The following is a 26,345-nucleotide window of genomic DNA, read 5'->3' as shown; positions in this document are numbered from 1 at the left end:
CGTGTTCTGAAAATGTTAGAAATTACAAAGAACTTTTAGTAGAAACTTTTATAGAAAAATAATAACACAGGGCGCCTGGGTGGCTCAGATGGTTAGGCATCTGCCTTTGGCTCAGGTCATGATCCCAGGGTCCTGGGATCGAGTCCCACATCGGGCTCCCTGCTCCTTGGGAGCCTGCTTCTCCCTCTGCTTCTCTGTCTCTCTCTCCCTCTCTCTCTCCGTCTCTCATGAATAAATAAATAAAATCTTAAAAAAAAAAAGAAAAATAATAACACAAACACCAAGTCATAGGGAAAGTTAAGTTTAAAGTGTTTAAAGTACACATATTTGACACTCCTCTGGTCTCCCCCTCCATATCATCAGTGAATAAATTTGGCTCCATTGTCACGGATTTGTTCTGGTATGCCACTTTCAGTGTACATGTGACTGGTTGTTGAGTTTTTATAGATTTTAAGAGAATCTTTGCCCTTACTCTGAGAATCCTGAATTAAGTAAAAAATCTGCAGTGGCAGGGTATATACAAAGGATGTATAGTCTTAAATGCCTCAATTAAAAGGAACAAAAAATGAAAATAAAGACAAGTATCAGAAGTATTTTTACTATGCTGTGCTCAACACTTTGAACATTTCTTACACAAAATAAGGACAACTAGACACTCGAATGTTTATTGAAAACTTATTGCAGTTGTATAAGTGGAAATCTACAACCATTTAATTACCTTACAATGGTATGGCTGGTTTTTAACTTTGTGAATGTGAGTCTGAAAAAGTGTCGGCTTGTATTCAATGAGATGTATCTGAACTGTATATTGTTTTTCTTTTTTTGGTACAAAATATATAAACAAGTACATGTTTTAATTACAAATCTAACTAATAATAGCTTCTGTTTCTACTGAAATGCACTTGTGTAAAGGAATAATTTGTCCAGAAAATTATTTAAATATCCCCAAAGTACCCAATTTAAATGAGGTTACCACATTTCATAAAACATCTTTTGTATTTAAAGTTAATTACAGTGCTTTATAGAAACACTTTCCATCCCAAAAGACACCATTAATAAACTATGAAAGGGAGACAAACTCTGTGATTTCAGAATTTCTACCTCAAATTCTTTGTAGTATACCAATCCCAACCTTTTATTTTATCAAAATAAGGGTTAACGGTTTACGGTTTCTTCCACTCTATAATGTTTACAAAGCAAAATTTCTAATCAAGAAAAGAATTTGTAAATTTCATACCTGGAATTAACCTACGGTAAAATAGTAACTTTATGGCAATGAGCTATCTGTCTTTTAATAAATACAAATTAAGAGTGAACTTAACAACTTGGGAAGACCTAATGTTGGGAAGGAAATAAAACATTGGCTTCCTATAATTACATGATGAGAGATAGATTCAGAAACGAACATCTTAGTATTTCAAACTTTCTTTTATGACTTTATGGATATTTTTCAAAATAAAAAAATATTTTCATACACATTAAAGCCTATAATATAAAATTGGTAGCAATTAATAGCTTCTTTCTTAGTCTCTCCATATAAATAATCAATGAACCAATTAATGTACCCCTATTCTGTAAAGCCAAATGGTCAAAGCATTTGATTAGATTTAGCATTTTTGGAAAAAAAAATCACTCAAACATATAAATACTTATTTTAATACTTTTGGAGAATTATAGAACTATGAAAGAAAAATTTTAATTCTTGTACTTTTTATTATTAGAGAGTTCTAACACATTAAAAAGTATTTTTCTTTTTAACTCCTCTAAGAATAGTAATGTGCAGAAAAAGATTAGAGATTTTTGTTATGCAAGCAAATAATTGTGCTTCAGACTGGAATTGCTTTTGAATTTATGTTATTTTTCCCTCTAAAGAGAAACCAGGAAGAAGAGAATCCTGTAAAACTAATAAACCATCCCAGGTGCTTTCAAATGATTCCTTTTCATACAAGAACTTGTAAGCAATCACACTATGGTGTGGGTGGGTATCTTTCCTTCACTTCTCTTCTGGCAGACCAGGTGCAGTTATCTAGAGAAGGTCTATATGGGGAAGGCAAAAGGAGAAAGAAACATAATAAGAAATGCTATCCAGCAGACCAATTTACCCATGCTTAATTTTTTTAATAGATAATGAGTTATGAAAATTTACCAAGGTTTTTCAGCACTGAGAGCAATTTTATATTTTCTTACCTTTCAATATAGAAACAGCACCTCTATTTCTTCAAGTCTGAATTTATGTTATTAAAGAAATTTTTTTTCATTTATTTATTTTTCACCTAATAATCTCTGCTCAGTGACCCACATTAGCAGTCTCGGCTATTTTTCTTAATATATTGGATTCTGATTCTTGATATTTATACCAGCTAAGACAATTTATTTGGAGCAGGCCAATAAAAACATATCAGAACTAGTATCTTTTTTCAAGTAGGCTCCATGTCCAACCTGGAGCTTGAACTCACAATCTCAAGATCAAAAGTCATGCTCGGGGTGCCTGGGTGGCTGTCAGTTAAGCATCTGCCTCTGGCTGGGGTCATGATCCCAGGGTCCTGGGATTGAGCCCCACATCAAGCTCCCTGCTCAGTGGAAAGCCGGCTTCTCCCTCTCCCTCTGCCTCTCCCCCTGCTTGTGCTGTCAGTCAAATAAATAAAATCTTAAAAAAAAAAAAAGTCACATGCTCTACTGACTGAACCAACAAGGCACCCCCAGAACCAATATCTTAATTTGGGGTATTTTAACAGATAAAATGGTCCCTAGAAATCTTTTAATGGGGGCACCTAGGTGACTCAGTCGGTTAAGTGTCTGCCTTCTGCTCAGGTCATGATCCCAGGGTCCTGGGATCAAACACCGCATCAGGCTCCCTACTCAGCAGGAAGCCTGCTTCTCCCTCTCCCCCTCCCCCTGCTTATGTTCCCTCTCTGTGTCTCTCTCTTGTCAAATAAATAAAATCTTTTAAAGAAAAAAAAATCTTTTAATGCTATAAAACTATTTAATAATTAATACTTAGCAATAGGTTTTAAATATATGGTAGGGCAGGCGCCTGGGTGGCTCAGTTGGTTAAGCAATTGCCTTCGGCTCAGGTCATGAACCTCGAGTTGCGGGATCGAGTCCCACATCGGGCTCCCTGCTCAGCAGGGATCTGCTTCTCCCTCTGACCCTCCCCCCTCTCATGTGCTCTCTCTCTCTCTCTCTCATATAAATTAATAAAATCTTTAAAAATAAAAAAACCAAATATATGGTAGGGCAACATATAACTAATTTTTTAAAGAGAAAAATGGATCTTTTATAGGAAGATAATCATTGGTATCAAGGTTTCCCTCGGCAATTTGTTTTGGCCCCCTTCTGAAGACATGAAGGCAGCCTCTCGGTTCATTTTTGGAAGCTTCCATGTCCTTAACATTTCACTTTCCTAACAGTCATGGTGAGGTGTCAACTATAACGAATTTAGCATTAAAAATTGCAGGTATGCCTCTTCTAGAAATCAACTCAGACTGCCTAAATTTAGAACATAAAAATGAGATGGGTTTCTTGCTTATCAGATTAGCAAAGGTTACAAACATTGATAATACCCATGTAGGCAAAAGTGTGTGGAATAAGCATTCTCACAACTTGCTGTCGGAAATGTAAGGTGGTGTAGCTTTTCTACAGAGCAATTTACTACTAGGTATCCATGTTTAAAATATGCACAGCCCAGAGGCACCTGGCTGGCTCAGTTGGTAAAGCAAACAACTCGGGATCTCTTGGGGGTCATGAGTTCAAGCCCCACCATGGGCATAGAGCTTACTTAAAAGACAAAAAAATGCATAGCCTAAAGGGTTCTTAAATGATGTTACAAGGAGCTCTGTGACCCTTCCTCCTGATGAAACCACCTTAGCTGGTGAAAAAAATTTTTTTTTAAAGTTTATTTATTTATTTATAAACTCTACACCCAACATGGGGCTTGAACTCACAACCCCGAGATCAAGAGTCGCATGTTCTTCTGACTGAGCCTGCCAGGTGCCCCTAAAGTTTTAAGAAAGTATTTAAAGGGGTGCCTGGGTGGCTCAGTTGGTTAAGCACTGGACTCTTGATCTCAGCTCAAGTCCTGATCTAGAATTGTGATTTCAAGCCCCACATTGGGTTCCACATTGAGCATGGAGACTACTTAAAAAAAAAAAAGAAAAGTTTTTAAAGTCTCTGGAAATTGTCTGAGGGAATAGAGCAAATGGTGAAACACTAATTCAAGTGTTGTAAATGAAATGTTTGTATGCCCCCAAAATTCATATATTGAAACCTAATTGGCAATGTGATGGTATTTGGAGGTGGGGCCTTTGGAAAGTGAGTAAGCCATGAGGGTAGAGCCTTCATGGCTGTGATGAGTACCCTTATAAAGTAGAATCCAGAGAGCTCCTTATCCCCTTCCACCATGTGAGAAGACAGATATCTGTGAACCAGCCTCCAGAATGTTGTTCATAAGCCACCTAGTCTGTGGTATTTTGTTAAAGTACCCCGAACAGACTAAGACACCAAAAAAATCCACTAATGACAAAAACTGGAAATGGTAAATAAAAAGGCTAATATAAAAACTGTACATATAAACATGTATTTCTTCTCCTTCCTTCTCTCAGCCTTAAAGGACCTAAAATTGTAGAAAGTAATAATTTTAACAAACTTGTATGTGTAACATAGATGTAATGTGTATAACTACAGTGAAATTAAAAAGAGAGAGAGAATACAGCTATATAGGTATTTCTGCATCTCATGGACTTAAAAAAAAGTATAATCTGAAGTAGATTCTGATAAATTCATATATTGTTTAAGTCCGAGAGCAATCACTAAGAGAGTAAAAGAGCAGATACACGGTTGACCCTTGAACAACATGGGTTTGAACTACACAGGTCCACTTATACATGGATTCTTTTTTGATATGATACTATAAATGTATTTTCTCTTCCTTATTATTATTTTTTTAAAGATTTTTATTTATTTATGAGAGAGAGAGAGACAGACAGACAGAGAGCGGGGTGGGGTGGGGGGAAGAGCAGAGGGAGAGGGATAAGCAGACTCTGCACTGAGTTGTGGATCCCGACATGGGTCTCAATCTCACAACCCATGAGATCATCACCTAAGCCAACACCAAGAGCCAGATGCTCAACCAACTGAGCCACCCAGGTGCCCCTTATGATTTTCTTAATAACATTTGTTTTTATATAGCTTACTTTATTGTAAGAATACAGTATATAATACATATAACATACAGACTATACGTTAATCAACTGTGTTTATATTATCAGAAAGGTTTCCCATCAACAGTAGGCTATTAAGTTTTGGGGGAGTCAGAAGTTATACATGAATTTTTGACTACACAGGGGGTCAGTGCTACTAACCTCCGTGTTGTTCAAGTGTCAACCGTATATCCAACTATATCAATAATAACATTAAATGTGAATTTGGGTAGCCTGGCTGGCTCAGCTGGTAGAGCATGTGATTTTTGATCTCAGGATCATGAGTTCAAGCCCCATGTTGGGTGTGGTGCCTACTTAAAAAAAAAAAAAAGTGAATCACTGACGATCCATTCAAAAGGCAGATCTTGTCAGACTGAGTAAAACAAAACAAATATGATCCAACTGTATAAAAGACACGCTTATATATTCAAAAGTCAAATAGGTTGAAAGTAAAAGGATAGAAAAAGATATGCAAACAGCAACCATAAGACAGCTTCAGTAGATATACTAATGTCAGATCAAACAAACTAAGACAAAAATAGTTGTTAGAGACAGACATTTCATAATGATAAAATGGGTCAACTGAGGAAGATTTAAGAATTATGAAGATATACGCACCTAACCACAGAGCCCCCAAAATACATGGAAGCAAAACTGACAGAATTAAAAGGAGAAACAGATGATTCAACAATAGGATGAAGTTAGAAATCAATAGCAAATAAATTTGAAAAATTCACAAATATGTGGGAATAAACTACACGCTGCTGAACAACCAATGGATCAAAAAAGAAATCACAAAGGAAGTAAGAAAATACTTTGAGATGAATATGAAAACTTATGGGATGTAGCTGAAGTAATGCTTAGAGGGAAATTTATAACTCTAAACAACTGTATTAAAAGAGAAGACAGATCTCAATCAATAAGGTAACATTTCACCTTAACATATTAGAAAAAGAAGAGCAAATGAAACCTAAAGCAAGCAGAAAAAAGTAAGGATTAAAATAGAAATAAATGAAATAGAGAATGGCAAAACTATAAGGAAAAAGAACAAACCCAAAGTTGGTCCCTTGAAGAGATCAACAAAATTGATGAATCTTATCTAGACTAAGAATAAAGAAAAATTCAAATTACTAAACTCAGAAATGAAAGTAAAAACATCATTATTGACCTTACAGAAACATTTTTAAAAGATTATAAGGAAATAGTCTGAACAACTGTGTACCAAAAAATTAGATAACTTAGATGAAATGAACAAGTTCCTAAAAAGATACAAGCTGCCAAAATTGCTCAAGAATTAATTTAAACTTTTTTTTTTTTTTTTAAAGTACACTCTACACCCAGTGTGGGGCTTGAACTCAAGGCCTCGAGATCAAGAGTCACATTTCTACTGACTGAGCCAGCTGGGTGCCCCAGAAATAAAAAATCTGAATAGGCCTATAACAAATAAAAATGATTGCATTAGCAGTTTAAAAAACTTCCCACAAAGAAAAGCCCTAGGTATGATTTCACTCTTATGTGGAATTTAAGAAATAAAACAGATGAATATAGGGGAAGGAGAAAAAAAAGACAAAAACAGAGAGGGAAGAAAACCATGAGAGACTCTTAACTATGGGAAACAAACTGAGGGTTGCTGGAGGGGAGGTGGGTGGGAGATGAGGTAATTGGGTGATGGGCATTAAAGAGGGTACTTGCAGTAATGAGCACTGGGTGTTGTATGCAACTGATGAATCACTGGATTCTACCTCTGAAACTAATAATACAGTATATGTTAATTAAACCTAAATAAAAAATTTAAGAAAGAAAAAAAAAAGGAAAAAAAGAAAAGCCCTAGACCAGATGGCTCCACTGATGAATGTTACCAATTATTTAATTTTTTTCCCAAATATTTAATATTTTAATGTCACACATGATTTCAATAGACTAAAAGACAAAAATGCATGATAATCTCAACAGAGAAAGAAGAAAAAAACCAGTTAAAACTCAATACTCCTCTTTCATGATACAAAAACTTTCAACAAACTAGGAATTAAAGGGACCTTCTTCAAGCTAATGAAGGACATATACAAAGACCCACAGTTAACATACTTAATGATGAGAGTCTGAATGCCTTCCATCTAAAATCAAATAAAGACAAAGATGACTGTTCTCATCACTTCTATACAACATTGTACTAGAGATTCTAATTAGGGCAATTAGGCAAGGAAAGGAAATAAAAGACATCCAGATTAGAAAGGAAGAAGTAGGGGCGCCTGGCTGGCTCAGTCAGTAGAGCATGCCACTCTTGATCTTGGGGTTTTGAGTTCAAGCGCCAAGTTGGATGTAGAGATTATTTAGAAATAAAATGTTAAAAAAAAAAAAGGAAGAAGTAGAAGTATCTATTTGCTGATGACATGAACTTATATATAACAGATCCTAAGGAACCTACTAAAAATTATGAGAATGAATCAAAAATTTCACCAAGTTTACAATATATAGGATCAATAAACAAAAATCAAATTGTATTTCTATATATTAGCAATGAACAATTCAAAAATGAAATTAAGAAAATTCCATTTACAATGGCATCAAAAGAATAAAATACTTAGGAATAAACTAAACAAAACAAGTGAAGAGTTGCCTGGCTGGCTCAGTCAGGAGAATGTACGACTCTTGATCTCAGGTTATGAGTTGGAGCCCCACACTGGGTGTGGAGATCACTAAAAAAAACTAAATAAACTTTAAGAAACAAACTAAGTGTAAAACTCATATTCTAAAAACTACAAAACATGGTTGAAAAAAATTAAACTAATCTGACTAGGTGGAAATACATCCCATGTTCTTGAGTTGGAGAACTTAATTGTCAAGATGGCAATATTTCCCATATTGATCTATAGATTCAACACAATCCTTTCCAAATCCCAGCTGGCTCTTTGCAGAAATTGACAAGCAGATCTTAAAATTTATATAGAAATTCAAGAGAACCAGAATAACCAAAGAAAACCTTGAAGAACTACAAAGTTGGAGGACTCACGCATCTTTATTTAAAAGCTTGTTCTAGGGGTGACTGGGTGACTCAGTTGTTAAGGGCTCCCTGCTCAGTGGGAAGCCTGCTTCTCCAACTCCCACTCCCCCTGCTTGTGTTCCTTCTCTCGCTGTCTCTCTCTCTCTGTCAAATAAATAAATAAAATCTTTAAAAAAATTATAAAAAAAATAAAAGCTTGCTCTAGGGGGTGCTTGGGTGGCTCAGATGGCTAAGCATCTGCCTTCGGCTAGGGTCATGATCTCCAGATCCTGGGATAGAGCCCCATGTTGGGGTCCCAGCTCAGCAGGGAGTCTGCTTCTCCCTTTCCCGCTGCCTCTCCCTCTATTGTGCTCTCTCTCAAATGAATAAATAAAAAGTTTAAAAATGAAAAAATAAAAATATAAAACCTTGCTATAGGGTACCTGGGTGGCTCAGTCAGTTAAAGCATCTGCCTTTGGCTCAGGTGGTGATCCCAGGGTCCTGAGATCCAGCCCTGTGTTGGGCTCCTTGCTCAGTAGGGAGCCTGCTTCTCCCTCTCCTACTGTCCCCCACTCGTGCTTGCTCTCTCTCTAGTGTTCTCTCCCTGCCAAGTAAATAAATAAAATCTTAAAAAAAAACTTGCTATAATACTACAGTAATCAAGAAAGAACAGTATTAGCACAAGGAATGACATATAGATCAATGAAATAGAATTGAGAGTCCAGAAATAAACCCTTGCATTTATGGTCAATTAATTTTCAACAATAGTGCCCACATAATTAAATGGGGGGAAAAGAATAGTGTTTTCAAACAAATGGTGCTAGAGCTGGATAACCACACAAATAGGAGGTTGGATCTCCCCCCCTCCTCACATCATATATAAAATTTAACTCAAAATGGATCATAGCCAGGGTCTCCAGGCTGGCTCAGTTAGTAGAAAATGTGACTCTTGATCTTAGAATAGTGAGTTCGAGCCCCATGTTGGGGTAAAGTTTACTTAAAAAAATAAATAAATAAAAGTAAGAATTTTTTAAAAATGGATCATAGCCATAAATGTAAGTGATAAAACTACAAAACTTAGAAGAAAACATAGGTGTAAATTATATTTGTAACCTTGGATTAGTCAGTGTTTTTTAAAGATTTTATTTATTTATTTGAGAGAGAGAGAATGAGAGATAGAGAGCATGAGAAGGAAGATGGTCAGAGGGAGAAGCAGACTCCCTGCTGAGCAGGGAGCCCGATGCATGACTCGATCCCGGGACTCCAGGATCATGACCTGAGCCGAAGGCAGTCGCTTAACCAACTGAGCCACCCAGGCGCCCCAGTGTTTTTTTTTTTTTTTTTTAAGATTTATTTATTTACTTATTTGAGAGAGAGAATGAGAGAGAACATCAGAGGGAGGAGGGTCAGAGGGAGAAATAGACTCCCCACTGAGCAAGGGAGTGGGACTCGAGGGACTCCAGGATCATGACCTGAGCCAAAGGCAGTCACTTAACCAACTGAGCCACCCAGCCACCCTAGTCAGTGGTTTTAAAACATGATGCCTAAAGCACAAGCAACCAAAAATAGACAAATCAGACCCTAACAAAACTAACATTTTTTGTGCTCAAGAATAACACGCAGAAAGTCAAAAGACAACCCAAAGAATGGAAGAAAATAATTGCAAATAAAGTCCTTGTATTCAAAATATAAAGAATTGTTACAACTCACCAGTAAAAAGACAAATAAGCCAACTGGAAAATAGGCAAAGAATTTGAAAAGACATTTCTCCAAAGAAGATAGACAAATGGCCAGTAAGTACATGAAAATATCAACATCATGAGTCATTAGGGAAATGCAAGTCAAAATCACAATGAGATACAGTAGTCCCCTCTTATCCCAAGGGACGTATTCCAAGGCCCCCAGTGAACACCTGAAACCATGGACAGTGCCAGGCCCTACATATACTATGTTTTTTCCTACTCATACATATCTATGATAAAATTTAACTTATAAATCAGGAACAGTAAGAGATTAACAATAACTAATAAAATAGAATAATTATAATAAACTATAATAAAAGTTATGTGAATGTGGTGTCTCTTTCAAAATATCTTATTATACTATACTCACCCTTTCCTGTGGTAATGTGAGATGATACAATGTCTACTTGATGAAATGAAGTGATGAAGTGAGGGGAATAACTTAGGCACTGTGATATGATGTTAGGCTACTATTGACTTTCTGAAGACAGGTCAGGAGTATCATCTGCTTCTGGACCACAGTTCACTGCAGGTAACAGAAATCGTGGACAACAAAATCATGGATAAGGGGGGTTGGGGGACCTACTGTACCAACCTCTAGGATGGTTATAATAAAAAAGTGTTGGTGAGGGTGTGGAGAAATTGGAACCCTTATATACTGCTGGTAGGAATGTAAAATGCTGCAACCACTATGGAAAATAGTTTGGCAGTTTCTCAATAAGTTAAACATAGAATAACCATATAACCCAGCAATTTCACTCTTAGGTATATACCCAGGAGAACTGAAAACATCTGTTCAAACAAAAATTTATAAACTAGGGGCACCTGGCTGGCTCAGTCAGTAGAGCATGCAAGTCTTGATCTTGGGGTCATGAGTTCAAGCCTCACGTTGGGTATAGAGATTATAAATAAATAAACTTAAAAAAATTATAAATGAATGTTCAGAGCAGAATGATCCCTGATAACCAAATAGTGAAAATAATAATGACTGGATAAACAAAATGTGATTTTTCTATACAATTTTATTTTGTCATTAAAAAAGAATGAAGTACTGATATCTGCTACTATATGGATGGGTCTTGAAAACATTAAGCTAAGTGAAATAAGCAGACCATAAATGAAAAAAATTTTAAGAAAATTTATATAAAATGTCCAGAATAGGCAAATCTGTAGGGAGAGAAAGTAGTTTAGTAGTTGTCTAGGATCAGAGAGCTGGGGAGAAATGGGGAGTGCCTGCTAATGGGTATGAATACTTTTTTATGGGGTGATGAAAATGGCCTAAAATCAATTATCGTGATGTTGCACAACTACTTAAATATAGTAAAACCCATTAAACTGTACAACTTAAATGGGTAAGTTATACATTATGTGAATATCTCAAAAAATTAAAAAATATGCAAGTCCTAGTGATTCTTTTAGAAATGTTTTGTAAGTAAATGCACAAGTGTTTAAAAGATGAGTGCATATATGTTCATTGCACCATTCAAAATAGCATAAATAAATAAATATCCATCAATAGCCAAGTTAAATAAATTAAAGCTGTCCATACAATGAAACTGAAGAGTCATTCAAGATGACTGTCTTCCAGGGGTGCCTGGGTGGCTCAGTTGGTTGAGCGACTGCCTTTGGCTCAGGTCATGATCCCGGAGTCCCGGGATCGAGTCCCACATCAGGCTCCTTGCTGAGCAGGGAGCCTGCTTCTCCCTCTGACCCTCCCCCCTCTCATGTACTCTCTCTCTCTCTCATTCTCGCTCTCTCAAATAAATAAATAAATCTTTAAAAAAAAAAAAAAAGATGACTGTCTTCCAGGGCGCCTGTCTGGCTCAGGTGGTAGAGCCTGCAACTCTTGATCTTGGGGTTAAGTCTGAGCCCCATGCTGGGTGTAGAGATTACTTAAAAAAATACAATCTTAAAAAACAAAAAGACTACCTCCAGATCTACAGATAAATAAATCTAAGTTTAGCAACCTCAAGAGGCAAGGTAATAAATGCATTACACATGGGTTTAAATTATATGTGTGTGTATATATATATAATTTTTGTATATATAAAAATGTTACTATTAGAGAAAAAAATGAATACATATAAAGTTGAAAGTTCTAACACAATTTCTCTTTCTTTCTTTCTTTCTTTCTAAGATTTTATTTATTTGAGAGCAAGTGGGGGGTGGGGGCAGGAGAAGGGAGAAGTAGGCTCCTCCCTGCACAGGGAACACAATACAGGGCTTGACCCCAGGACCCCAGGACCATGACCTGAGCCAAAGACGATACTCAACCAACTGAGCCACCCAGGTGCCCCATTTTTCTTTTAAGATTTTATTTTTAAGTAATCTCCACTCCCAATGTGGGGCTTGAACTCACAGCCCTGAGATCCAGTTGCATGTTCTACGGACTGAGCCAGCCAGGAGCCCCTACAATTACACTATAATGAAACATGAAACCTAAAGAACCCCAAAGTTCCTTCCCAAAGTTCCTTGGGCCAGGGTAATGAGAGATGTTATATATGGGGCACACACACACAAGTTAAGTGACATTTGACCAAAGTCTTCTTGATTGAATAGGAATAAACTAGGTGAAGAGAAGGGCTAGAACACCCTAGATCCTATGCCCAGGGAAATAATGTGTGAAAGCTCTGAAGTGAAAAAAGGCCATACTTGACAAACTCACAGACACAGCCAGTGAGTCAGGTCAGATAAGGTTGGAGAGAGAGAACTGCTTGATCATGCACTGTTTTGTGGGCTACATTAAGAATTTTATTTTGGGAAGAAAAAAAAAGAATTTTATTTTGGGGCACCCAGGTTGGCTCAGTTTGTGGAGCATGAGACTCTTGATCTTGGGGTTGTAAGTTCAAGCCCTGTGCTGGGTGTAGAGATTACTTAAAAATATAATTTTTTTTAAAAAGAATTTTATTTTAATCCTAACAGTAATGAGAAATCACTAAAGGTTCCTGAGTAGTATGATGCTATAAATATGAAGAATGGATAAAAGAGAAGCAAAAGTAGGTATAAGGAGCCTGGTGTAAGGCAGACAGCAGTGAGGCTTGGGTGGTGTGAACTAGAGATGAAATAAGTCTGGAACGGGGAGACTGAACATAGACAACGGCCAGACCATAAAACAGAACTCTGACCTGCAAACTCTGTAGCAACCAGTCGAAGAAGCCATACCATAACCTGTGTAGCAATTGGCCTCAAATGGTCAAGATTTGCTCAATAACTACCAGGTTCTCTAATTTTGCCCCTTCTGTCCTCTGATTCCAATTCAGGACTAAGGAAAGAAAGCCATATATGCACCCCAAACCAATCACATAGGAAGCCCTACTTCTAGGTAGCCCAACTCCAACTTCCCCATAGCAACAACTTCCAATCAGATCATACCTCAAAGCTTTCCCTTTTTTCACTATAAAACTTTCCAACTCCCTTGCCTATCTCTTGTCCTCAGCCAAAAACAAATGATGGTAGCTGACTCCCTTGCTCCAGCAAGCTCTGAATAAATAGGCTTTACTTGTTTTCATTTGGATGGTTTTCTCCTTCCCTACCCCCCACCCCCCGCCCCAGAGTATTATCAGTTAGAGTAAAGAGGTGATTGAGGTCAAAAGAATGGTTGAAACACATTGTGTGTGTGTGTTTTATTTAAGATTTTATTTATTTATTTGACAGAGAGAAAGACAGCGAGAGAGGGAACACAAGCAGGGGGAGAGGGAGAAGCAGGCTTCCTGCCAAGCATGGAGCCCGATGCGGGGCTCGATCCAGGACCCTGGGACCATGACCTGAGCCGAAGGCAGACACTTAACGAGTTAGTCACCCAGGCGCCTCAACACATTGTGTTTTTTTAACTACTTTCAATTAAAATAAAAAACTAAAATAGGGGCGCCTGGGTGGCTCAGTCAGTTGAGCGTCTGCCTTCGGTTCAGGTCACGATCCCAGGGTCCTGGGATCGAGCCCCACATAAGGCTCCCTGCTCAGTGGGGAGCCTGCTTCTCTCTCTCCGTCTGATCTTCCCCTGCTTGTGCACGCGCTCTCTCTCAAATAAATAAATAAATCTTAAAAAAAAAGTAAAATAAATAAAATGCTGAAACCTAAAAAAAAAAAAAATGGTTGAAACAGAGTAGAAGAGGGTAGAGGAAAGCTATAGCTTGCAAGCCTTTTAGGTATGATTAAGCCTGCCTAGGAGCCAGAGGGTTAGCTGAGAATTTAGCAGAAAAGTAGTAGCGTCAGAAATTTAAGGTAAGGGGTTTTTGCAGACTGAGTAGTCAGTGGTCAAATTCTGCTGAGAAATAAAAAGAATAAAAAAACCTTAATTTAGAAAACTGAAGGTGATTGATGGTTATTTTATTTTAAAGATTTATTTATTCACTTTAGAGAGAGAGAATCTCAAGCAAAACTCTGCTGAGCTCGGAGGCTAAAGGCGGGGCTCGATCCCAGGACCCTGATATCATGACCTGAGTAAGAAATCAAGAGTCAGCCAATCAGCCACTTCACCGACTGAGCTGCCCAGGTGCTCCCATGGCTATTTTAAAAGAAGGTATAAGACAGATTAGAGTGGATTGAGTTGTGAATGGAAAATAGTGGATCAGACCCTGGCTGGGTCAGTCAGTAAGAGCATACAACTCTTGATCTCGGGGTCGTGATGATGAAGGATAGTTGGGAGGCAGGCAGACCGGCCGGCAGTGACAAGGCTCTCCCCGCCTTTAAAGGAAACCACCCTTAAAAGGATTTTACACCACCCTGGAAGGAGCCCTCCACCCTTTCCCATGTGACAAAAACCTGGTTGGACGACAGGCGACAGGCACAGGGTTAATCAAATTAAAAAAACAGCCTGCCAAGGAAACCCTTAGACTTAGAAATTCTGGTGGTGACTCTCTTGGGTCCCTTCCCTTCTCGGGGGCTTTGTACCAGCACTTTGCTATCACTCAATAAACTTGCTCGGCTGCCCACCAGTCCATCTGGTCCACCTCTTCATTCTTCAAAGCGGCGTGATGAAGAGCCGCGCACCATGAACACTGACGGAGAAAAACACAGTGAGTTCGAGCACTGTGTTAGGTGATGCGTTTACTTTAAAAAATAAAAGAAAAGAAAAGAAATGTAACAAAAATATTAAAAAAGAAAAAAAGAAAATGTGGATCAAAAATGAGGAGTACAAAAGATTGGTTTGAGACCATTCACTGATAAGTGCGTGGGTGTGTTTGTTGTTTTAGTATGTAGTCTTATCAGCATTTATTTTTTTAAAGGATTTCATTTATTTATTTGTGAGAGAGAGAGAGAGTGCGAGCACAAGCAGGGGGAGCGGCAGGCAGAGGGAGAAGCAGGCTCCCTGCTCAGTCCCATGAGGACTTGATCCCAGGACCTGAGCCAAAGGCAAACACTTAACCGACTGAGCCACCCTAGGCCTCAGTCTTATCAGTGTTTACACCTGTATGTTGATACATAATCCAGAGAGCAATGAGAAGGAAGAAAATGTTTTAAGTGGCAGTTTCAGAAACCTGACAAAGTGGGAAGGAATGGCCATGCTTTCCAGGGCAGCAGGAGGGCAGAGGAAGATGGGGGTGAGCAGGGTGGGAAGTGGATTAGATGGGATTCTAGTTTGGTGCTGGGAAGTTGAGGGTTACACCATTTGATGACTTCTTTTTTTTTTAAAGATTTTATTTATTTATTTGACAGAGAGAGACACAGCGAGAGGGAACACAAGCAGGGGGAGTGGGAGAGGGAGAAGCAGGCTTCCCGCGGAGTAGGGAGCCCGACGCGGGGCTGGATCCCAGGACCCTGGGATCATGACCTGAGCCGAAGGCAGATGCTTAACGACTGAGCCACCCAGGCATCCTGAGGACTTCTCTTTTCTTTGTAATATAAGAAGCAAGGCCATCTGCTGAAAATGCAAAGGAGAAAGGCCTAAAACTGGAGGTGAGTAGAACTTGCTTGCTGGATGGTGAGTGGGAGATGATGAATTTAAAAGTGTTTCCAGTCTGACTTGTGTATTCTCCAGCAGCAGGAACATGCCTGGATGAATACTTCAGGATTCTTCCAGAACAATGTGATGAAGACAGAGCAACAGGGTGACCTACAATGTTGGCAGCAATTATGGAAATAATGAATTATAGAATCTTAGCTGGAGGAAGTAAAGACTCGCGAGGACCAGTGGGTCTGGAGAAGGATGGTCAGTCCTTTGGAAGGCCTGATGAGGTTGGAGTAGCTGCTACTCAAGAGCTCAGTTTGTCAGTTAATGTTAGGAAATAAAGCTTAAAATGTGTGTTAGGGTCTCATTGTAGTAAGTCTTAAATGCTAAGATAATAACTCAAAGTTTCATTTCATTTCTGTTAGCAACATCTCTGGAATGCCTGCTGTATTCGGGACACTTTCATCGGCTAATGATACAAAGATCAATACAACCCACTGTTGAGAGGTTCACTAAGCCACTCCATGGTACTGCTGCCTCTGGATCTATTTTGTTTTTTTTTTGTTTGTTTTTTGTTTTTTTTTTTAAAGATTTTATTTATTTATTTGAGAGAGAGAGAGAATGAGAGATAGAGAGCACGAGAGGGAAGAGGGTCAGAGGGAGGAGCAGACTCCCTGCCGAGCAGGGAGCCCGATGTGGGACTTGATCCCGGGACTCCGGGATCATGACCTGAGCCGAAGGCAGTCGCTTAACCAACTGAGCCACCCAGGCACCCTGGATCTATTTTGTGTGGCCAAGCGGACGGCAGGGGCCTTGCACTGACACCAGCCCCTCCGGCAAGCTCCTGTGGTGAGCAGCCGCAGAGCCACCCGCAAAGAAGCAAAGAAATGTTAAGTTCCCGGTATCACTTCCCCAACAGCCCTTGTGATCAAATCTCCCTTGCCTTCCAGGGCCTGTATATCTTACGTACCCCTTAGATAAGAACCCTTGTGGGGCAACCCCTCCACCCACCCCCCGCCTCTTTTGGTTTGAATTGACCAGATCAGACCCCAGCCCAGGAACCCCAAAGCACTCCACCCAGTCCCTAATAAAGGCATGTGCCTCCCTAGGTCTGCATTCTCCCTTAACCTCCCCAGGTGGCCCCTCCAGGTATGCCCTGTACTTCCTCCAGGACCTATGAGTAATACATTTCTCTATTTCAATTTACCTACTGGCCAGCTTTTGAACTAAGGCTTACCAGGCTTATTCTGTACTAGGTGCTCCACTTAACAAAGTTAATTTAACAAAGCAGAACAACCACCCTCTGCCTTCAGGGAATTTACATCATTCTGGGAAGGGAGGAGTACAGCCAGTTAAGGTGCTGCAATGCAGTGAGTCAAGTTCTTTGTGACAGAATTACACAAAATAGGTAGAGAGAAAATGTAGACATCTGGGACGCCTGGGTGGCTCAGTCATTGAGCGTCTGCCTTCGGCTCAGGTCATGATCCCTGGGGTCCTGGGATCGAGCCCCGCATCAGGCTCCCTGCTCGGCAGGGGGCCTGCTTCTCCCTCTCCCACTCCCCCTGCTTGTGTTCCCTCTCTCGCTGTGTCTCTGTCAAATAAATAAATAAAATCTTAAAAAAAAAAAAAAGAAAATGTAGACATCTAATACAATTGGTAGGGGTATCAAACTCTGGGAAGTGTTCTTGAAGGATGAATTAATAGCGAGGAGAAGAGTCCGGTAAGGACACTGCAGGCAGATACTTTGAGGAACAGCAAGAGGTGAAGACTAGACTAAAGTGATGTTAATAATAGTAACTAGCTACTATCGATTTAGCAGTTACCATGTGCTAGGTAAGGTATGGCAAAGTTAATACCATCTTACAGGTCTGGAAGTGGAGGGGTTCTTAAGGAGGACAAGTGACTTAACCAATGATCACCAGTGAGTGAGCTTGTGGTCAGAGCTTGAATCCACAATGGCTGGTGTTCTTTTTTACCGCTCTGGGAGAGGGGAGGGGAGAAGAGGTAGCAGATGATGCTGGAGAGGTATATTGTATAAGGTCTTGTTTCTTAAGTTATGGGAGTTCTCACTGTCCCAAAGGCTACGGGGACAGTTAAGAATTTTAATCAAGACGTGACATGGTTGGATTTACAGTTTAGGAAGAATCAGATGATAAAAGGGAAAAAAAAAAGGCTTTTCCAGTACTGGAACTGGAGGCTGGAGTGATGAGTTAAGGAGTTGAAGTCCTGCTGGAGAGTTATAACAAGTACTAAGAGAGTGGTAACAGAGATGAAGAAGGAGCATATTTTTTTTTAAAGATTTTATTTATTTGAAAGAGAGAATGAGAGAGAGAAAGCACATGAGAGGGAAGAGGGTCAGAGGGAGAAGCAGACTCCCTGCCGAGCAGGGAGCCCAATGTGGGACTCGATCCAGGGACCCCAGGGTCATGACCTGAGCCGAAGGCAGTCGCTCAACCAACTGAGCCACCCAGGCGCCTGAAGGAGCAGATTTTTAAAAAAATATTTCAAGGTAGAAATGATAGGCCTGGGAAACCAACTAGAACTGAGTATTAGAGCCCCGCAGCTCAGAAATTTACACTGAGGGACGCCTGGGTGGCTCAGTCGTTAAGCGTCTGCCTTGGGCTCAGGTCATGATCCCAGGGTCCTGGGATCGAGCCCCACATCAGGATCCCTGCTCAGCGGGGAGTCTGCTTCTCCCTCTCCCCCTGCTTGTGTGCTCTCTCTCTCTCTCTCAAATAAATAAATAAAACCTTTAAAAAATTTTTTAAAAATTTACATTGTGAAGGTAAAATACATATTTCATAGCACAGTTTGATACATAGTAAACATCTAATATGATAGCTCTACAATTATTCTCCAAATCTGAGAACACAGGAGACATATCTGAGGGGGAGGAATTGAAGAGTTTACTTTTAAGTGTGCATTCATTCATTCATCAAATATTCTGTGGAGCTTACCACAGTCACTGGGCATATAGCTGTGATCAAAGCAAAGTCTCTGTTCTTATGGAACTTACATTCTAATGAAGAGAGGCAGATATTAAACAATAACAAGGTAAATATGTCAGATGGCAGGTGTCATGGAGAGAAACAAACCAGGAAAAGGGAAATAGAGGTATCCCAGGTAGGATGAGGTACTTTTTTTTACCTGAGTTTATTTTCATATTGCTTATTTATTTTTTTAATTTTTTAAAATGTTTTAAAGATTTATTTATTTGTTTGAGAGACAGAGAAAGAGAGAGCAGGCAGGGGGAAGAGGGGCAGAGGGAGAGAGAAACTTAAGCAGACTCACACAGAGCACAGAGCCCGACGTGGGGCTCAATCTCACGACCCTAAGATCACGACCTGAGCAGAAATCAAGAGTTAGGCGCTTAACTGACTGTGCCACCTAGGCGCCCTGGTATTGAACTTGAAGTGACTTAGAACAGCTAAGGTGATTCCAAGTAGGCAAGTGGACACCCTGTACAGGTACCAAGGAGTAGTGATTCATTTCAGAGCTAAATAATCAAAAGGGAGCATGGTATCATCATGAAACCAAGGAAAATCTATTCACTATTTGACCCATAGCAAGATAACAGACCAGAATCAAAATGTGTTCACTGGATTGAGAAGTCACTGGAGATCTTTCCCAGAATGCAGTGGGGAGCAGATGGTAAGAAAGGAAATAGACACCTTTTCAAGAAATTTGACTATGCAGAGAAGAACATGGGCTAGTCACTAGAGAGCACCATGGGGTCAGTGGTGCACGTGTTTTCTTCTTTTTAAAAGATGAAACAGGGGCGCCTGGGTGGCTCAGTTGGTTAAGTGACTGCCTTCAGCTCAGGTCATGATCCTGGAGTCCCTGGATCGAGTCCCGCATCAGGCTCCCTGCCCAGCAGGGAGTCTGCTTCTCCCTCTGACCCTCCCCCCCTCATGTGCTTTCTCTCTCTCATTCTCTTTCTCTCTCAAATAAATAAAATCTTTAAAAAAATAAAATAAAAGATGAAACAGATCAGTTTTGACATATTGAACAATCTGAGGAAGAAAGGGAGTGATTCTTAGATCAAGGTTCTTGAGGTGTAGAGAGATTAACCAAGACTACAAAGGGAAAATAGAAGTGTAGCAGATGTAAATGTAGTTTGAGTGAGTCTGATTTTAAAGCTTGATGATCTCCATTTTCTCTGGGAAGAGAAATTATCTCTTGCTGTGAGTTGGAAAAGGTTAAGAAGTCCGAGGAAACTAGAGGTCATTAGAGGTTTAAATGTAGGTGAACAGGGATCAGAGGTGCCTAAAAGTAAGTAGAGGAGTTTTTCCCAGGGGCACCTGGCTGGCTCAGTCGGAAGAGCATGGGGCTCTTGATCTTGAAGTCGTGAGTTCAAGTCCCACACTGAGTATAGAGGTTACTAAAAAATAAATAAATAAAAAAACTTGAGAGTTTTTCTCAGAAAGTCCTGCTAATGTTGAAGATAAAATGCTCCACAAAAGTAGAGATTCTGTGCTTTAGAGAGTTGGCTTTCGCAGTTCAGCCAAAGAGGCAGCATGGAATGAGAAGGGCAGAGACAATAAATAGGACAATTAGAGAAAGAATTGGCAGGCAGGGCTAGAGGACTGGTCAAAAGAGTCATAAGCCCACAACTTCAAGGGGTAAGAATAAGGCAGAAAATAGAGAACATATAAGTACTTAACATTCTGAATGGTAATAAAGGGTGACAAGAGAATATTAGCTGGTCTCAATTTAAAATAATGTATTAAAGTGTACCTTTACCAGGGTTGCCTGGGTGGCTCAGTCAGTTAAGCATCCGACTCTTGGCTTCGGCTCAGGTCAGGATCTCAGGGTCATGAGATCAAACCCCCCACCCGCCCTGCCTTGGTGCTCAGCGTGGAGTCTGCTTGAGATTCTTTCCCCCTCCCTCCTCCTCAGACCTCCTTCCCCACCCTCCCATCCCTGCTCATGAGCTCTTTTGCTAAAATAAATAAAATCTTTTTTAAAAATTAAAAAAAAATAAATCTACTTTACCAAAAACCTTTTAATAGCCATTGCCTCTGGGGAATGAAAAGGGGCCAAAGGTTAGACTGGGAGATTTTTTACTTTTGACTTTACATTCTTTCATACTAGGAAAGAATTTTACACCATGAACATATGTCATAATCATTAAAAAGCTAAAGAGGGGCGCCTGGCTGGCTCAGGGTTGTGAGTTCAAGCCCCATGTTGGGTGTAGAGATTACTTTAAAAAAAAAAAGTGAGAGTATGTTTTAACAGGTTATGTGGTTATCTAGAGTATGTATGTATGTATGTATTTTAAAGATTTTATTTATTTATTTGAGACAGAGAGAGAGAGAGAACACGAGCTGGGGTAAGAGCAGAGGGAAAGGGAAGAGCAGACTCCCAGCTAGGCAGGGAGCCCAACGCGGGGCTGAATCCCAGGACCCTGGGATCATGACCTGAGCTGTAGGTAGACGCTTCACGACTGAGCCACCCAGACGCCCCTAGAGTACACATTTATAAAGAAAAGCATTGATACAGTGAGATTTTATGGCTAAAAGAGGAAAATTAGAATCTAAGGATCCTACCTCCTTTGCCACTCAATAAAACTTTCACATTAGCCTGTAAACTTTGGATTTCCTGACACCCTTTCTCTTGTTTTCCTCCACTCTAATTCACTTAGGGCTGAACATGATGCCAACATATTTCAGCAAGAAAAAACAGTTGTCAAGAGAATGAATTTTAGGGGCGCCTGGGTGGCTCAGTCAGTTAAGCGTCTGCCTTCAGCTCAGGTCATGATCCCAGGGTCCTGGGATCAAGCCCCACATCGGGCTCCATGCTCAGCGGGGAGTCAGCTTCTCCCTCTCCCTCTGCCTGCCACTCTGCCTACTTGCACTCTCTCTCTTTGTCAAATAAATAAACAAAATCTTAAAAAAAAAGAGAGAGAGAATGAATTTTACACAGCATAGATTTCTCTAACTCAGTTGTACAGGTTGGGAAATGTCACTGAGGATCATGGAGGAGGACTCTAGGAGCTGGTAAAAGTTACATAGTAATGGTAACAGGGCATTCTTATTAAGGGAGCTAAAAGTCTAAGCTACTTCAAAGGTTAATCTGGACAACTTCCAAAGTCAATTGTTTACCTTACCTGTCCTTTTCCAGTCTTACATGACCCTAGCTGAATCAAATAACCATGTGTGATTTTTATCTAAAACATGCAGAAAACAGGGGCGCCTGGCTGGCTCGGTCAGTAGAGCACGTGACTCTTGATCTTGGGGTCGTGAGTTCAAGCCCCACGCTGGGCGTAAACCTTACATTAAAAAACACTTAATAAATAAACAAACAAATAAAACATGCAGAATACAGAGGGGGATAAATGAAAGGGGGCTTCTGCCTTACAGTTTCACTACCTAGTTCTATAGCGATTTTGCCAGCCGCCAAGTTGTTGTGTTGGCAGGACATACAAAAAAGTGTGCAAGTATTTAGGACAATGAGGATTATGCTTTCACATCTGAAGGTAGCGCGTGTTATTAGAGCACTCGCTGAGCAAGATCTTGGAAAATTATCTTAATATTTATTGCACAGAGTTCTTATGCTATCACTGGATTTCAAAATGGGAGTTTTATACATTCTTTGAAGAACCTATTAACTGGAATGCAGGACTAGGCTAAACAAATGAGAAAATCGATGCTGTAACCTGAGCAGGCCCTTACAGCAATCAGCCAAATTTTGTAAAGGATTGCTTTTATTAAATGGTTTACGAGGCTTTTATTTAGATTTCCCTTTGGTTTACAAATTTGGTTTATAGATCAAAGTTTTCCTTAACTTTGACAATTCAAATTTCACTACTCTATCTTGTTTACTTGCGACCCTAGTTTTTAGGGCAGGTGGTTTGTGGAGAAAGCTGATACCACCTGTGGCTAACTGAGGGCTTTTATTTGCTTTATGCAAGGTATCTTTCTCAGTATATGCAGGAATTCCCTTGCTACTGCCAACTGCCCCCTCTCCTCTTTGTTATTTGTGGAGGAGTGCTGGGAAAGTCTTGAACTTCTCCACTCCTCCTAAGCACAGATTTTACCGCTATTTATATGTGGGACTGAAATGCATTATCGATACATGCCAAAGGATTTTTTAGCATCGAAAATGTTTTAGCCCCTATTAATTGGCTTCTCAGGAATTTCTTACTGTAGTTTTCTGGATTTTTCCACCAAACCCATTTTTCTTATTTTGATAGCAAAGGGTAATTTGTTACAGATACAGGTGTAGAGAACTTGGCTTTTTGTCTTAGCCCTCTTGATAAATGATTACTGAATTGCTCCTTCATTTAATGTCCCACTATGGGACTTTCACCAGGTTTGAAAAGCATGTATTAAACAAGAGGCATGGCAACCATTCTCCTTGAATGAATAGTGCCATAAACACAACAGTCTACAGACCAACTGAATAAGCTAATTTAGCAATTGCCTGTGTATGCTAACCAGCTGAGGGATATTTCAATGGCATTTTTTAAAGGATGATATGTTTTATAAGAGTTAAAGAGCTTAAAATAATTACAATGGAATGCCACGTCACTTATTTTTTAGTATGAAGAAATACACACTTGGGCAGTGTTTGAAGTTAATCGGTTCAAGCAGTATTACTGGTAGTGGTGGTGGATAAAATCGTTGGCCTTTCAATGAATATAAAAAAAAAAAAGAGAGAGAGGGAAAGAGCAAAATTCTATTCAGAATTTATCCTTAAAGATGCAACAACCATCAAGACCAATTCTATGAGTAAGGCTGGAAAACTGCCATGGTATTAATATTAAATTGGTTTTATACATTAAAAGAAATGTTGTCAAGAAAAACTATTTTAATAAATTATTTAAATACAGAGGATGGTACATCATTTATATGGTGTCATTGAGCAAATATGTCCAGATGCTTTCAAGGACACAGTGGTCTTAGTGGGAAATGTGCTTGTTCTGGATAGCGTACAGAGCTATTCAGTGTTTTTCAAAACACATGTTTAAAGATACCCTCATAATTATATTCTCTTGATACCTGATTTTTCAATTATGAAATTGCTAAACACGAACAATAGTAGTAATCCCCATACTATCACTCAGAATGACAATTATCAAGATTTTCCTACATTTACTTTATCCGTCCCATATAACGACTAAAGCAATGCTCAAATATCATGCCATTCACTGTTTTGTCAGTATGCATCCCTTGAACTGATATCACCTTAAAGGTATTGTCACATATTACAAAATAAAAATGGACCTTCTTTGCTATATCTCATCCGGAACATTGCCTAGATGTAGTAAAACAATTTTCTATCAGAAATACCTCAGGGGAAAGGCACCCGTGAATGGAGAGGCACACATCTCCTCTGAAGGCAGTTGTGTCTGTGCGATTTTCTTCTCATTGCCAAATGAGCTGAGGAAAAAAAGGGAAATATTAGCATTTTTCAGAAAATGAACTGTTGTTTGAATGTGCAGGGAAGTTTTGCATCCAAACTATGTTGTGATTGTTTGCTACTTGTTCAGATGTGATTGTGACATAAAAATTAAGGTGACGCAAAAACACGAAATATATTCCTCACAGCTCATGTTTATAGCAGGACCTATTAGTAGTAACCTCCTCCTTCCACATGACTTCTTCCTAAATGCTCTTGGACCTTTCATCTTACGCAATGAATCAATCACAGATATTTTATAAGAACATTGTCCAAGGTGCTCTGTAGTTCAGAAAAGTTTGATTAGCAATTGCTATAAACTGTAAGAAGGGGTCAGCTGCTTTCTGAATTGCTCATTTGCACATTTTCTCTTATTTATGTAAAAGGGCAAACCGGGGGACGTCATTTGAAATAACCTCGGTGATCAAACTTCTGATTAACTAAAAGGGAGAGACTGAATTTTTAACCAGTTATGCACCCTTTTCTGCTCCAAATGTAGAAGTATATTACCAACTGAATAATATAACGTATTTGGAATAAATATTACCACCTTTCTATTGAAATGTGGGTTTGCCTTTTCCTGAGTCAGAAAACCTAATTTTTTTTTACTCACCAGTGCTTTGAAATCTTAGATATTTGGTTTTGAAGTAAAAGTGCATTAGAATGACTGCTTACTAATTCTTGTTGGTTAAGAACAACACAACGCAGATCATCTTTGAAAAATGTGTCAAACCAATTAATATTATCTTGACCATAAATATTTTTGACATTTTTGGCTCTATTAGCACAGTAATACTAAAAATTGCATTTTTAAAGCAAGACATGTAATTATATAACTAGAAATAACAGCTATCATAACTGTTTTAAGATTTCATCTGCATTTTGTCACACGATTTTTCTGTTGTTAATTCAAATTGTTAACATTGCCCCACTCCAGCTAGCAACATGTTCTTCTAATCAGCCGCTTTGGATTTTGTATTTTACCTAAAAAATCCGTAAAAGTTTGTTGACCTCTGTAATGAATAGACCAAACAGTTCTATTTCTTTTTTACTCATAAGGGCAATGTATCTAAAATAGCTAAGGAATCAATTTTCTTTGAATTTAGAAAAAATAGTGGCAAAATATTTATCATCATTTTAAAACCCACCTACTTTTTAAAACATTCAAATAATAGACCTACCAGGAGAGAGAACATACTCCTGAAATCCTACACGCTTACGAATACCTCTAAACACACCTAAGTGATTTTCAGCAGGAGCATAATCATGCCCCCACCCACGGGCCCAAACAGGCAGAACCAAGTTACTCGGTACACATGTATCAAAGTCCTACCTGGTCTCTGTCCGTTGATAAGAAGAAGACTCATCGCGAAAAGCAGAAACGCAAAAAGGAATTGTTGCAACCTCATTTTTCTGCCGCACTAAAGTAGAGCAACAGCTCTCAACGTAAACCAGTCTTGGAATAGTCTGTGCGGTATCTGTGTGGCTCCCCTCACATTCTACTGACGAACCTCAGACAACTGCCAGAAAGGTTAATGATCACATCAGACAAGGTTACTGGTGCTGTGGTCGAGCCTCCCTCGGTCGCAAACCCCTCCTCCCCTCCTCCCCCTCTCCCACCCCCGGCACTCCCCTTTATTTCCATAAGCAAATATTGGTGAAATAAACCATTCAAGCGTGCGGTAACTTAGTGGCAGTCTACTAGGGAAGCGCCTAGGAGAGACTGACTTAAATTCAATTTGGGTGGAGAAATATGTAAAACAAGGCAGGGCTCGGCCCCCTCCCCTCATCATTTACATCTGTTTAAACTTTGCATTGCCCATATTGGTCCCACATGCAGAAACCAATCGAAATGACAGGAAGTCTCTCTTTTGTCCTCTTCAGAAGGAATTCTGCAGCTCTGACTTAAGACTCCCAAATACTTTGTGGCAGAACATGTGCTGAAATGCTTTCTCTTTACCAAACCCACTGCCAAGTGGTGCCTATTTATTCCAGATCTCTAAATTGCTTAATCTCTGCGGGTTTCTATCAATATCAACATTCCTGGGGGTTTAGAGTGTTCTGAAATAAACTTTCAGAAATGTTTATATTTTTATTTCGCAAAGTTCAGTTTAAAAAGTAACGGGGATCACTTT

At 39.3% G+C, this 26,345-nt stretch overlaps 1 protein-coding gene and 1 non-coding gene across 3 annotated transcripts; one reads left to right on the top strand and one right to left on the bottom strand.

The window, feature by feature from the left end:
* Positions 1-670: 670 nt before the first annotated feature.
* On the bottom strand, positions 671-25,735 carry APELA (apelin receptor early endogenous ligand). Of its 2 annotated transcripts, XR_003520931.1 has the most exons (5): positions 25,544-25,735; positions 24,102-24,191; positions 14,853-14,917; positions 10,291-10,446; positions 671-2,037 (listed from the first exon to the last, which is right to left on the bottom strand). XR_003520931.1 is itself a non-coding variant. In XM_027599714.1 (3 exons), exons 1-2 carry the CDS (start codon positions 25,617-25,619, stop codon positions 24,103-24,105), a joined length of 165 nt encoding a protein of 54 aa, XP_027455515.1. In that variant the 5' UTR covers positions 25,620-25,735; the 3' UTR covers positions 671-2,037; position 24,102. The 2 variants fall into 2 exon arrangements, 1 of the variants encoding a protein (XP_027455515.1); XM_027599714.1 differs by lacking the exons at positions 10,291-10,446; positions 14,853-14,917.
* Positions 5,431-5,503, top strand: TRNAK-UUU. The gene has a single exon. It is a non-coding gene; the product is annotated as a tRNA-Lys (tRNA).
* Positions 25,736-26,345: the final 610 nt, after the last annotated feature.

The sequence above is a fragment of the Zalophus californianus genome, chromosome 2, assembly GCF_009762305.2.
Source record: "Zalophus californianus isolate mZalCal1 chromosome 2, mZalCal1.pri.v2, whole genome shotgun sequence".
In the NCBI taxonomy this organism is placed as follows: Eukaryota; Metazoa; Chordata; class Mammalia; order Carnivora; family Otariidae; genus Zalophus; species Zalophus californianus.
This window is presented reverse-complemented; position numbering and strand designations above follow the sequence as displayed.